Raw genomic sequence first — 13,831 nt, 5'->3', positions numbered from 1 at the left:
TAATTATTTCTTTCAAACCACTAAGACTATTAAACTTGAAGGGAATTATTCTGACATGACATATCTAATAAGAATGAAAATCAACAAAACAGAAGCTGCTAAGTAGTTTGGCAAAGCTCATAGAGGCATGACAATATGCTTTAAGAGTTTTGTAACCATCATACAATTCAACTTGCAAATGGTTTTCATGTTAAAACAAAAAAAATATTTTCTAAATTAAACACATGAAAAACCCCCACAGCTTAACAATTCAGCTAGATTAAGGCAGTGACATACAAAGCATTGCAGATGTTTACTGAAACAGCAAACTTGCTTACAGAAGACAAGCATTACTAGTACACTTAAACCACCTAGATTTCATAAAGCTGAGCAGCAACACTTCCCCTGCCCTGCCCAGTATAGCTTTCATGAGGAATGTTCTAGTTTTGCCAGTGACAACTCTTAAGAAGCAAATTCAAAACTATTTATTTAGTAGCTTCTACAGAAACAAAATTGACTCAAACCATAATCTGAATTGAAGGAGTTAAAACAAAGGAGGAATTTTAACCATATTTTCTTACATTAACAATCTCAACATTTATATGTGATATGACAATTTTAAAATGGATGCTATTTTCACCATCAAAAATGCAAGTGGTACTGTTAGGTTTGGCATTGAAGTATACGAAGTGAAAAAAAACCCTCTAGTGCACCCATCTAAAAAAATATAATTCCATTTGAATATAAAATGAGAACTGTCATTTCATTATTATTGACAAAACAGACAAAAGGAAGGTTATTTTGTGGAACAGGTTAGTCTGATACAAATGATACAAAAATTTTCTATGTGTATATGATGAAAAAGATCTGACTTAAAGCACCAGCTGTCTGAAGGACTTTAACACTGTATTGCAAAAAGGTGGGAAAGCTATGTTTTAACTGGCTTTGAAAATAAGCCTCAATCAGATGCAGTTTTAAAATATTTACATTTCAATGCAAATACATACTTTATCAAAACAATGTATAATCTGCTGGAGTATATAAAAAAATATTCCTAGCTTAAACTGTTTACAAAAATGCACCAACAGTGAAAAGAATTAGGGACTACCAGTTTTTCTAGAGTAGTCCAAGTTCAAACATGGAACAAACATCCAGCATTAGTCAGTATTTTCTTAATCTGTAAAAATGCGAAGTGATTTGAATTATAAATATGTGCTTCAATATAGTTCATTCCATATGATTTTAAAATTACTTAAAATTACATAAAATTGACACAATGAAGAAAAACATTTGTTCACGTACAGAAACATTAGACTTCAGTCTCATCCATCCCTCCTCTTTACTAAAAACCTGAAATTTGGCCCTGACTTAGGAAAGTGTTTTAGCAACTGAGCAACGTTCACACTGCACTGAAGTCAGTAGATACAAATCAGACATAGGTATGTAACTAGGCACATGCTTGTATGAATTGAGGCCTACAAAAAGTGTATTTTAACATCTAAATTCTTGACATTAAGGAGGACGAAAGACTGCACTGAGAATCTGGTTCAACACTGTCAATGTAAAAGCTGTGCAACATGTTTTTTCCATTTTGAAAGTTCTTCATCTTCAGCAAGTTCCCCCTGTAAATAAGTATTACCTCACAGACTAGAGTTCTAACCAAATGCCTAATTCTGCAAACGTGTTTCTATCAAGCTACACACACGGTGATAAAGGGTTTATGTTTTGCTATTACTTCCTTACATTTCAGAACAGCCTTGAGATGATCTAGAGAAAAGCTTCTCTTCTGTCGGTCCAAGCCTGATGGTATCTCCGAATCTGCCTGTTCAGAACAAAGACGGTACAGAAAGCTGACAGTGTGCTGCTCTCACATCTACTCAATACAGGCTAGCTAAAGACTTCAAAACTTCAAGTACTAAATCAAAGTAAAAACTTTTTAGTGCTATCTGACCTAGTGAGAGTAACCGATCCCACAGATTCTTCATTTACACCCTTTTGTCTCCTCTGAGGTCAGCAGAAGTACTTGAAACACACCACTTAAAAATGTAAGTTTTACTTTTTGTGTGTGGTGCTTAATTTGCCACTAAAACCTATGATACACACTTGCTGCCCAGAGAGGATCAAAGGTGCTTTTCAGTACACATACACTTGATCTCTGAAACACTACACTGTAATAAAGCAAACTAAACCCTGTTAAATTTACAAAGATCTCATTGTCTAAGATTTTAATTCATACAGATTGAGCACAAACTAGTTACAGCACAGTATACTAGCACAGAAAATGGTAACCAGAAAGAAGTTTGCATAGCAAATCTTTTACAAATTTCTCCTACAAAACAGATGAAGTTGACCTCAAATACAAATTTCACACACGGGAGTGCAAAGTAGTGCTTAATCCTCACTATCAGCTTTTCTGTATCTCTATAACTCTGCTCTCTTGTTGCACTTTGCTAACAGTGGAGACCTTTTGGCAAAATAAAGCAGTTATTTCAGTCTTCCTTTCCAAGTAACTTAGTGGCACTCATTAAACATAAGAGGGGAAACCACCCCTAGTCTCTCACTTAGTGCTTTTTTGCTGAAAGAGACAGAACATCCCAGCCTTTCGTTGCCTCTATCAAGTGCCTCTGCCCATGACTTATCCATTCTTCTTGGTCCATATATACTCTTCCACAAAACCAACACTTAAACAGACACTGAAGTGTTTCAGCTGGTGAATTTTCCACCACTTGGTAGTTGTTTTTATGGGTCTTTTTTAGTTTCATTTTTAGCATACTCTGTTTTTTCACTTGGTTTCCTATCTCAACATTCTGAAGAGTAAGACGCTTTCGGTAACGTTTGACACCCAGACAACTACTTGTCCTTTCTGACAGAACTACTTTCAGGACTTGACCTTTATACTTGTTGATAGTCTTCATGACGTTAATTATCTCTGGTGAGTCAACATCAGGATGGTTTAGTACCACAACTGGCTGGTTACGACGAGGGCATTTTATCAACTGATTCATTCTCAGAGGGACAAGCCGAAGACGTCTTGCTGTCAACAGATAAGACATGTCAGAACTGGTCTCCGACTGAGTTCTTGTTTTCCTCTTAGAAAGTTCCCTGAAGCTTGATTGTTTTGCCTTATTTTTGGGACCTAGTTGACTTTTTGAGTAGGGTCTGCTTTGCTTATTCAAATCACTGCTTTTCTGAAATGGTACACCAGTTTGTTTGCTATGATTTTTAACACCTGCCTCTCGCCTTGGTCTTTGCCTGAGTGATATACTTCGGGACTCAGCATTCCATTCACTCTGATTAGGCAAACATGGCAAATTACTAACTGTCTCAGAAACACTGACAGGAACTGGGCGAGGCAGAAACATTTCATTGCAATACACAGAAGCTGATGTTTCACTCCTGTTTTCTATTCCATTTGAGTTTTGACTGCTAGTAGCATTCAGCACTCTCAGCATTGTCCCTTTGGGAATAAACACTGGAGTAGCAACATGGGAATTTTTAGTTACCCTGCTTTTAGATGTTCTTGCAAATGTAAGGAACTGATCTTTACTGTGTTCTTCACTGTTAATGACACTGTTTCCACCATGCCCTGGAGGCAAAGATGCAGGCTGTTCCACTTCAGCAGCAGAAACTCTCTCACAGCCTGATGAATTTTCTTGATGGAAAAGCACCTTTCTACTAGAAGCTTGACATCTCATAGGCATAGATTTCATGTTAGATTCAGCAGCAGACATAAGCTGAGCAATCTTTCTACACAGTAATGTTGCTGACTTCTTACTGCATGTTGTGTCATCCCATCTGACACCCTCTGGAACATTTTCAGCTCCAGAGCTAAGAGAAAACACAGACGAAATAACAGGTCCTTCAAGAGGATTGCCTTTATTTTCCATCTTCTGTAGTTCTAATGATTCCACAAGATGACTGTTCTTTTGACTTACTGTTTCAGCTCTCTTTGCTTTGCTGAAGTCGAAAGTCAGGTCCTTGCAAGGTGGAATTTTAGTAACATTCAGGTTTTTTCTTGCTTCAGAAGGTGTAACACTTTTTTTATCAAAACCATTACCAGCTAAATGTGTCTCTGTAGAGCTGACTGGCAGACTCCTACACTCTTTGTCATCACTTTTTAGAGGCAATGGATCCTTTTGTTCAAGGACTACAGAAGATTTTTTGCCCTCCTGAGCAGCCTCTACTGAAGTGTTCTCATAACTTTTATCTTCAGAAATAGCAGCATATTTTGGACAGGGTATATCCGCACCTTCTTCATAACAATACAAGTCATAATGTAAATTATTTTTCCCATCTACTTCCCACCGTGAGGATTTGAGATTATTTTTTTTTTCGGTACTATTAATCACCAGAGACTGAGAACAAAGTTCTATAACACCTGAATGGACATCAATACCTTTCACTAAATGAAAGCACAATTTTGACGCCTCTTCCCTATGTACAGATACAGAGTTATAGTCTGAGATTTGAGAATCAGAAGAACAAAGACATTCAGAATTCTTGTCATAGGTACTATCCAAATTAAGCTGGCTACTAACGCTGGAGAGTTTGTCAACATTCACTTCCATGGTTAGTAACTCATTCTGAGACACAGAAGATGTTTTTCGTCCTTCTGCAGATCGTTCCATACCTTGATTCTCAAGTTCCTCTTCAGGATTGTTCACAGGTTTATAAGTCGCTTCTTTCATAGGAATTAGTTTAAGAACCAGCTGTTGTGCTCCATTCACTATTTTAATCTCTACTATCTGGGCTAAGCAGTTAGAAGGAACTACAAGTTCAGATGGTGCAATTACTGTTAAAGGCATCCCAGGTTCTAAAGGCTCTGTTTTTGGAGAATAAACCTCAACTTCCACACTTTGATTCTCACATACGCTTATTTCAGATGGCTCCAATACTGTTTTATCCTGGACTGGTGCCATGTTTACACTACATTCTACATCACGAGACAAACAGACTGTTTTAGTTGCTTTACCTGGAACCTCACAAACCATATTTGAAGACGAATTTGGAAGTTCATTCTGAAAAGGAATTTTATCAAATTTCTGCTTTTCAAATAAAATGCTTTGACTCTGCTTCTTTTGCTTGTGGTTTATGATATTTTTTGACAGCCGTTTTGTGGGTGTTTCATGTACTCTTCTTGTATGCTTTACTATATAGTCATGTCTAACAGCACCATATTCACAGTATTCACACTGATATGGAAAAACCCCAGTGTGTTTTACCAAATGCCTCTGGAATTCTCCTTTGGTGTAGGATACGTAACTACAGTGGAAACAGATAAATTTAATTTCTTCATGTTGACCTACATGCTTCTTATACTGTAAAGGATCCTTTGTTGAAAACCTGCATTTATCACAGTAGTATTTACCTGGCAGAAAGTTTTTAACTTTAAACGTTCTCTGGGCTTTACTTGGGGATTTCTTTTCATGTTTTTCAACAGCATTGGCACCCTCAGGAACAAAATGGAAAACTGGTGGTGTAATATGACTGCACTTCTTGCAGATGAAATTTTTGTCTTCAGTCCACCCAAACTTCTTATGCTTCTCTGTATCTTGCATTGAAATTCTCTGAACACTTCTGCATTTTATACAGCTTATCAGTGACAACTGATTGTTCTCAGCCTCAGTCCCTTGGTAGCAACAGTTTTGGTCATCATCCCCTTTTGATGGATTTGTTTTATCCTCAGGAGATTGCTTTGGGGATGTAGTTAAAGAATTATTTTTATCATTGACTTGGCCAGGGTACAATCTTGGTAAAATTTCCCTCATTTTTTTCAACTGCATTTCAGAAGACGTGACTCTGCACCAGTTTTGTCAAACAGAGCATCAACAGATTGAATGTTTTCTTGATATTAGCCTTGTGTATGCTGCTCATTAATCAATCATTCAGGCCACCAATCTGCAGAATATAGACCTTGGAAGAAACGGTGCTCAAGCAACTGCATCCGTATTATATTCCATGTTCTTAATTTTATCAGCTTCTAGCACTGAAGAATAAAAAGCAGAAAAATAAGTCAGTTAATGATTCACCAATTGCTGAAATACAATGAACTAGTAACTATTAGTGGACTACAGTTGAATTATGGAGTGCAAGTCTACTGTTGATATACCACTGACTGTATTCTACACATACCACCATTAACTCTAAGCAAAACATACCCAATCAAATAATCCTTCAACATTTGCTTTTCTTCAAAATGTTCATAAATTCATAAAATTATTTGCTATGCATCAAAACCTAGAGAGTTCATGCTACTTCTTCCAAATCATAAAATATTTTACATTGAAGACATGTATTTATAAACCTAACAGGAAAGACACCTGGTAACAGAACTGAGCAGCAGAATAGGATTTCAGTTCATATACAGCCCTTAACTCGGGGAAAAGATATGAAACACTGCAAGTGCCACTCATTTGTGAATCTCAGCAGGAAAAGGGAGAGTGGCTAACAATAGTTACTAGAAACAGGCAACTGTGAGTTTGTTTTTAAATATAAGGAATTTTAAGTTAGCATGGAAATTCCTGAAGTACAGAAGGAAGTTCTTTTCTAATCAGTGCCCATGTTTCAGACTCGAACAGTCTTGAACACTAATTCATAACAAGATGTGATTTATACTTCACATGTGTTCAAAGTAATGAAGTCAAAACTTTTGCAGCTGCAAAATTAATTACTTTCACTTTATAAATATCACAGTGCAATCACTTCTATGTATGTGGACAAGTATATAAATAATTCATTCCATCCTGGCAATACAGAATGTGTCAATCAAGCAAAATAAACAACGCAACAGAAGGCAGAGGGAGAACAGTAATACCAGTGTATCAGTGTAAAACCACATTAACTGGTGCAGTAGATTTGGCCCCACAGGTTCCAGCACTCTAACTGTCTCTCTTCTATATTTAACATGAACAAGATCTCAGCCTTTAAGCTTTTGCCAAGACTATGAGGCCACTGTTATTTGGAAAATGAACAACTATAGTAGTCAGACACACACAAAACAAAACAAAGTCCAAAGCTAACAGCAACAACTAAAATTACCTCTTCCTTATTCAAACATTCTTACTTACAGACATACTGTTGCACACATCTGCATTCATGTAGTGACCCTATTTCATGAGGTTATTTCCAGGTTCCTTTAGATAACAATATATCCTAGAGAAGGCTTCTACTTCTGAAATCCAGTTCCTCTACAAATCTGTTCTACAGAAATCAGGACCCGATTTGGGCTCCACAAGCACAGCACTGCGATCACTTAAGCAGCAACCTATTACAATAATCCTACATGAATGAGGAAAGCTTTACACTATGGTACATCTCCACAATGGCTTGACAGGAGTAAGCACCTGATCCAGAAAGTTTTTCCTGCATCTCCCTGTGCTCATCTGCCAAAAATCCCTAACTGCTATAGGAATGCTGCCCTAAAGGTAAGGCTCTGCTAAGAGCAAGTATACTGATGTAATCCCAAACAACAGTAAAAATAAAGTTACAAAACTGGTTAGGGACAACATAATGGGCTTTTCATTCTTTAGCAGATGGATGGCAGCCAGCACCCCTGCAAAACTCCTCAGCAGGTAGTTCTTAAGAGCGTAGCAACTTCATTTCATTGCAACGCAGACAGCTGTATACCCCTATGTAAAAAAACCTTTATATCCCCATGTGAAAAACAAATCAATGGCAGGCTCCCAAGAAGGAAGCAAGTATACATGACTATTACATCATGGTCTGAAAACTTGTCTTAAGCAAGTCTAATGTTCTAGTGTAACATTTTAGAATCTGGATAATAGAGGACATAGAGGAAAGAAGACATACATTTCTGGTAGACTCAGGTGGACTATTCTTCCCCTACTAACATCACTTCTTAAGACTTAAGATGAACCTTGTTGACACACAAGTGTGACGGTAAGCCTATGTTCAGGAGATTCACTGTTTTATTTTGGGACAAAGATAAGAGATCTTGATAAGCTCAAGATCCAAACCAAAGAGTCTTTGAAGAGTTCTATACAGCTTTAAGAACAAACTGAAATTGCATTTGAAAGTTTGATCAATATTTGCCCTTTTTTTTTTCTGTTAACAGCTATCCATTGATACTGAAAAGGCCTTCCATACGAACTGATAAGCATAGAGCATTTTATGCCATCAACAACCTTGACCACAAAAAAACAATATTAAAACCCTTTTTCTTGTATTTTTTAATTACTATTTCTTCTATTTTTATATGACTATAAACATCACATTATGGGACAATATGAAGAAGGATCCACCACCTTTAAAGAGCAAGAAAGTTCAAGAAATGCTGTCAAACATTTTAAGAATGTTCCAATTTACCAGACAGATCTGAGCTGCTGCTCAGCCCAAGAGGACACTAAAAAGCGTAACAGAGATAATTCAAACAACAGGATAGTAATCCTTCTAAACTTTTTTAACTCAAACAGCTTTATATATGAAAGTAGAAGCAAACAGGTTTGTCATGTTTTAACCCCAAAACCAAGCTTTCATTCACACCTGTGACAAATACAATATTGCTAGAACCCAGGTTTTGAATGTTGCTGGAGTTACTGTAACTGTGTTTCAGATGTGTGGTGGGTTGATCCTAGCCAGCAGCCAAGCAGCCACACAACTGCTCGCTGGCTCTCCACCCCTCCCTGAGTAGGAAGGGCAGTGAACTGGAGAAAAGCATCAAGAAAGCTTATGGGTCAGAACAAAGGCACTTTAACAGGTCAAGGAAAGAGGCAGGGAGGTGATGCGAAGGAAATCACTCACCATGTTCCACAAGCAGACCAATGCCCCAGTCTCTGAGCAACAGCCACCTTGGAAGACAAGCTCACTCTCCCCATCTTCCTCTACTTCCAGTTTTCGTTGCCGAGCATAATATTGTATGGTATGGAATATATCCCCTTGACCAATTCTGGTCAGCTGTCCCAGCAGCATGACCTCCCAAACTCTTGTCCACTGCATGCCTACTCCCTGCAGTTGAGGCAGAGATGGGGGGGAAAAAAAACCTTGATGCTGTAAAACTGCTGTTCAGCAACAATCAAAACACTGGTATAAGCACTGTTTCAGCCACAGATCCAAAACACAGTACGGTAAAAACAGCTATGAAGAAATTTCACCCCACCCCAGCCAGACCTAGCACAAAACAAAAAAGAACTGAATAACCAGTTGATGCTGAAGTGAAATCACTGTTGTCGCCCTACACAGTTATTCACCAATCCTTCCTGAACATTGAATAGTTAGTAAGAAAAGTTTTGATGCAAACAGGTCCACTGTATCATTATTTTGGATAAAACAAGCCCAACCAGTACACTGTAATGTCACTCTTATTTTAAAAAGTTATTTGCTTTTTCTGGTGACTTCAGAAAAATGAGGTCATCAATGTAGACAGAGGGGTGGTAAAATCCAGCACCCATTTGCTCCATATGGGGGGGGGGGGGGGCAGGGCCTGGCCAGAGGGATTCCCCTGAAAATTTGTTTTGGTATTTAAAGGGTTAACAAAGACATGCTTCAGAATATTTAATTAAAAGACACAGGCGATATTTTCCAGTTACAATCAAATGCAGAGCACACAGACCAATCCAAAGATATCATTAAAGCAAGACCTAGAAGTCTGTATGAAGTCCAAATGGCAAAGAGGAACAGGATGAATGAAGAATGGAGTAAGAGACACTAGTAGTGTTAAAATTAATTCCAGTCACCGGCTTTATAGGAATGGATTCAGAAAAAAACTGGTGGTACCTGAATTTGGAGACATGAAAAAAAATTAGAGCCCTAGTTGGGGGAGGGGGGGGGGGGGGGATTGAAGCAGCAAAGATTTAGAGGCACATGGAAAAAGGACAACAAAAGGAAGGTAAACCAACCTTGCTCAAACACCTGCCATTCAACATTAAAAAGTCAGGCATTTAATAAAAGGAAATAATCCTGCCTTTCACACAACACTAGTGTATTTTGAAACTTGCTGCTCAACACACAGAGAACAACAGATCTGCAGGAGTCAAAATGCATTTCAAACAGTGGATATAAAGTACATAAAGGTTAGAAAACAAAGATCAATTAAAACCAAGAAAAACAGGAAGAAACATCCTCTGCAGCCTGATGATGCCAACTTCAAGGTTTTTTACGAGGTTTTTTGCACTGCAGTAGATTACAAAACACTGATGTGGCCACTGTCAAGACAAGAACTGCCAGTGCCTTCCCATTATTCTATATGCCTGAAATTTCCATTTACCTGAAATACATTAATATTTTGTTCATCATTTCAAAGAAAAATATTTTCCAGTGTTTTAGTTCCTTTCGTATCTCAAATTATATGCTGCTATCAATGAGATGGCTGTGAAAAGCGGTATGCATTTATCATATGGGATCAAATAAGTAAGACCTTACTTTGGCAAAGCAAATACCTCACACAGACTGCACCCAGCTATGAACACCTGCTTTGTACTGAAAAGCACACATAAGTCATTCCCTAAGATAGCAGTTGAAACAGACCTGGAAGACACTGTGCATCACTGTATCAGGAAGATGCAGTGTGTTAAATCTGAGTCTATGAAAAGCTTATAACTGTGTAAGCTTAAAATCATCATGCCTGTAATTTACAATTATATATATGCAACATACTACACATTGAACATCAACTGACAACCTCTGATAAGCAGAGTTAATTGTTCCACTGACCCAACTGCAGCTGTCGATTATTAGTCACTAATTTTAGGCCCAGTGACTGGGAGAGATCTTAAGTGCTTCACTCAAGTATAATATATTGTACTAATTAAAATTATTGGGTTTGTATGAAAAACAAGTCAGTCAAATACACCAAGGAAATTTTATCTACAATTATTTCTTCTTAAAAAGACATTGTTTCACAATAACAGCTAACATAACACTTTTTGTATTTGAAATTCACACAAAGTTTTTCCATGAAAATGAATGAGGAATCTCAATGCAGAGAATTAAAAAGAGCAAAGACCATTCATTAGGTTTTTAGAGCTTATTTTTATTATAAAATATACAGCTATTTCACTCTACAGAAAAAAATAATTACATTCAACATTTTTACTACTTAAAGTTATGCAAAATGCTGATTAAATCACTATTTTTCAAATGCATAGGTGAACAAATGTCCAGCCATTAACATTTATTGGCATTGTATGAAGGCAGGTACACGTATGCACTATACAGTACTCTACTGAAAAGGGGGTCTGCTTCTCTGTGGCTCTAGGACTGAGGCCTAGCTTTATTTGTATCTAAAAGATACACATTTCTAACATAGCACTCAATTGCTTGGTGTCTTCTTGCAATAAGCTAAGCAAGGCATTCTCAAATAACTACTGTATCAAAAGTAGTATTTGAGAGCGCTCAGAGATGTTTATACAGTTATCATTACATGTATAAACCATTTTTTAAATTTATTCTGCACATTTCATCGTATCACACAATTTACAACCATTCTCAAAATCTTTCTGTATATCCAAAACATACTAATATTAAGCATTACTTTACTCTATGCTTTAAGGCGCATAAGCAAGAAAGCAAGGAAGTATGGCACTGAAGAAAATGGGAGAGAGTCCCATTAAAAGTACATATCCCTCCATGTCCAGTCCTTAAAACACTTATGTAGATGCTGAAATTCATGTCTATAGAGATTTAATTCCTGCTAAGATGAGCCACATACAATCTGCATGTGCAAGAAAATGGCCTCGACTATAACCATTTACTGTAGCAACAATGCAGAAGAGAATGCTAGCAAAATCCTGCAAAATGCCATTAGTCGCCTTAATAATGAAACTGACTTTTTTCATTAAACGTACATTTTGGGACACTTCGGCTACATCTATGATAAGACTGGATCATTCATTTAGAAAAAAATCTAAGTCATATTACAGGTCTACATTATTTTAAGTGTCTAATGTAATACTTTATGACCGATTCTCTTGCAACAAAATTTAATTTAGTATTAATTAAGTGTATCCTATGCCTAACTATTCAATTCAAACACAAAATACAGGATGCCCTACCTTGCTCAGTAACACAGTCACTAACCCATAAGCTTCTTTCCTTCAGGAAGAAGACCAAGATGACAAACCTGGACAACGGCTTCACAGTCCAGACGAGTCTGAAGCAGCTTGATGGCGTCCACAAGACAGCAGCAGACAGCAGCGCCCGCCCAACAGCACCAAAAATTCCCCTTTCCTTGGGCATCCAGCCCACCCACGCAGAAGTGGCTGCCGCCTCCCCAGGGATGAGAGTCCTCCCGCGCTTAGGGCCCGTCGCCGGAGGCCGAGCCCCGCCTCTGCCCAAGCAGAGGCTGCCGGGCGTCTGGCGGACCCTCCGCAGGCCACGCCGACCTCGGCCCGCCGCCGCCGCCGCCGGGAAGGCGGCTACGCCCGCGCCGCCGCGCAGTGCCGCCGCCGGCCCGCAGGGGGCAGCACCGCGCGGCCCGCCAAGCCGCAGCCCGCGCTCGCCGCTCGGACCCCTCGGCCCGCCGCGCGGGCGGGCAGGCAGGGCGGCTCCGGGCAGCCGACGTCCGCGGCGCTGGCCTGGCCGGCACAGGCGAGGTGTGTGAGCCTTACCTGGCTCGGAGAAGGACCAGCTGAGAAAAGGGCGAGCGCGCTGGCTGGGTGGGTGGGTGGGTGGGTGGGTGGCTGGCTGCCTCAGCGGCAGACCCCGCCAGCCCGCCATCGCTCCCCTCGTCTCCAGCCGCACGAGAAACGCAGCGCCGGTCCTCATCCTCCCGGCACACAGCTCCCGCCCCCCCGCTCCATCCTGAGGTACTTACCGCAGCGTCAGCGAGCGAGAGCGGGCCGCCGCCTCAGCACGACCCACCGCCCACCGCGGCGACGGAACTGACCTCAGCGGCCGCTGCGCTGCCGCGCCACCCCATTGGCCTGCGCCGCACCGCCGCTCCCGCCAGGCGCCGTGTAGAGCTCTACTGAGGCGCCCCGGGCGCGGCGGCGGCGGCGGCGGCGGCGCATGCGCGCTGCGCACAGCGGCCAGGCCCGGCCTGGGGGGGGCCCCGCTGGGGAGGCCCCGCTGCTGGGGGTGACACGTTGAGGAGACCCGGGGAGCGCAGTCCGCACCCGCGTGGGGACCTGTCACCCCCGTGGGAGCCAGCAGCGCGCGGGGAGCGCAGGGCGAGCCATGGTGGGAGAAGCTGGTTGGTGTTGAAACACGACAGGATGGCAGACGAGGGTGTATAAGACGCGCTGTTGTGTTGATGCCTGCTAGCTCGGGACAACAGGCCGCAGGAAGAGCTGCTGTTCCCAATAATCTCTCCGCATTACCCCTGATACCACCACGTTTCATGAGCATGTGGCGCGGGCAAACACAGCAAACATACCACAGGGGTTCCTCAGTTAAGTACTGCAGTGATGTAGTAATAGCACATTTTCATATGCTTCCTATAAAATCCAAATTTCTCTTTAAATAAACTGTTATTAGTAAAATTTGAAGGGAGAAAGTACGATTTTAACTGCCAGCATCTTGCCCTCTAAAAGTACCTTTAACATCACTGCAATATCTAACCACTCTGCTTCAAAAGGAAACCGTATTTTACACAGGGCCCAGAGTCTTCCCAGATGGCATCTTTAAAATGAAGCTATTTTTGTATGTGGCTTAGACGTAAAACCATGTTTTGCTGATTGTTCTCATGGATTCTGTGTGATAAGAGGAACCACTAGTAACTTACATCTTCTGATTGATTCTGTACTGGAATGATTAGAAACCAGGCTTGACCTATTCGTACCATTGTCTAGACATGAACACAGATCTTCAAGGATCTCAGATTTTGGGATAGGCCCTTCGGGTCACAAAAAAAAGGGAAAGCTAAATCTATCAGAGGGGGAACTTTGGGGAAAAAGAG

General features: G+C 40.4%; 1 protein-coding gene across 4 annotated transcripts; it reads right to left on the bottom strand.

Annotated features, from left to right (window-relative positions):
* Nucleotides 1–1,027: 1,027 nt before the first annotated feature.
* On the bottom strand, nt 1,028–12,915 carry ZNF518B (zinc finger protein 518B). 4 transcript variants are annotated; one of them, XM_055701546.1, is made up of 3 exons: nt 12,749–12,915; nt 8,740–8,943; nt 1,028–5,965 (listed from the first exon to the last, which is right to left on the bottom strand). In XM_055701546.1, the coding sequence occupies exon 3, from the start codon at nt 5,760–5,762 to the stop codon at nt 2,541–2,543; it is 3,222 nt and encodes a 1,073-aa protein (XP_055557521.1). In that variant the 5' UTR covers nt 5,763–5,965; nt 8,740–8,943; nt 12,749–12,915; the 3' UTR covers nt 1,028–2,540. The 4 variants fall into 4 exon arrangements, with proteins under 4 accessions (XP_055557521.1, XP_055557508.1, XP_027656484.2 ...); XM_055701533.1 differs by lacking the exon at nt 8,740–8,943; XM_027800683.2 differs by lacking the exons at nt 8,740–8,943; nt 12,749–12,915 and adding an exon at nt 11,988–12,346.
* Nucleotides 12,916–13,831: the final 916 nt, after the last annotated feature.

Source organism: Falco cherrug, chromosome 1 (assembly GCF_023634085.1).
Source record: "Falco cherrug isolate bFalChe1 chromosome 1, bFalChe1.pri, whole genome shotgun sequence".
NCBI classification, from domain to species: domain Eukaryota; kingdom Metazoa; phylum Chordata; class Aves; order Falconiformes; family Falconidae; genus Falco; species Falco cherrug.
Note: the sequence above shows the minus strand (reverse complement) of the source record. Positions and strands in the feature narration are given on the sequence as shown.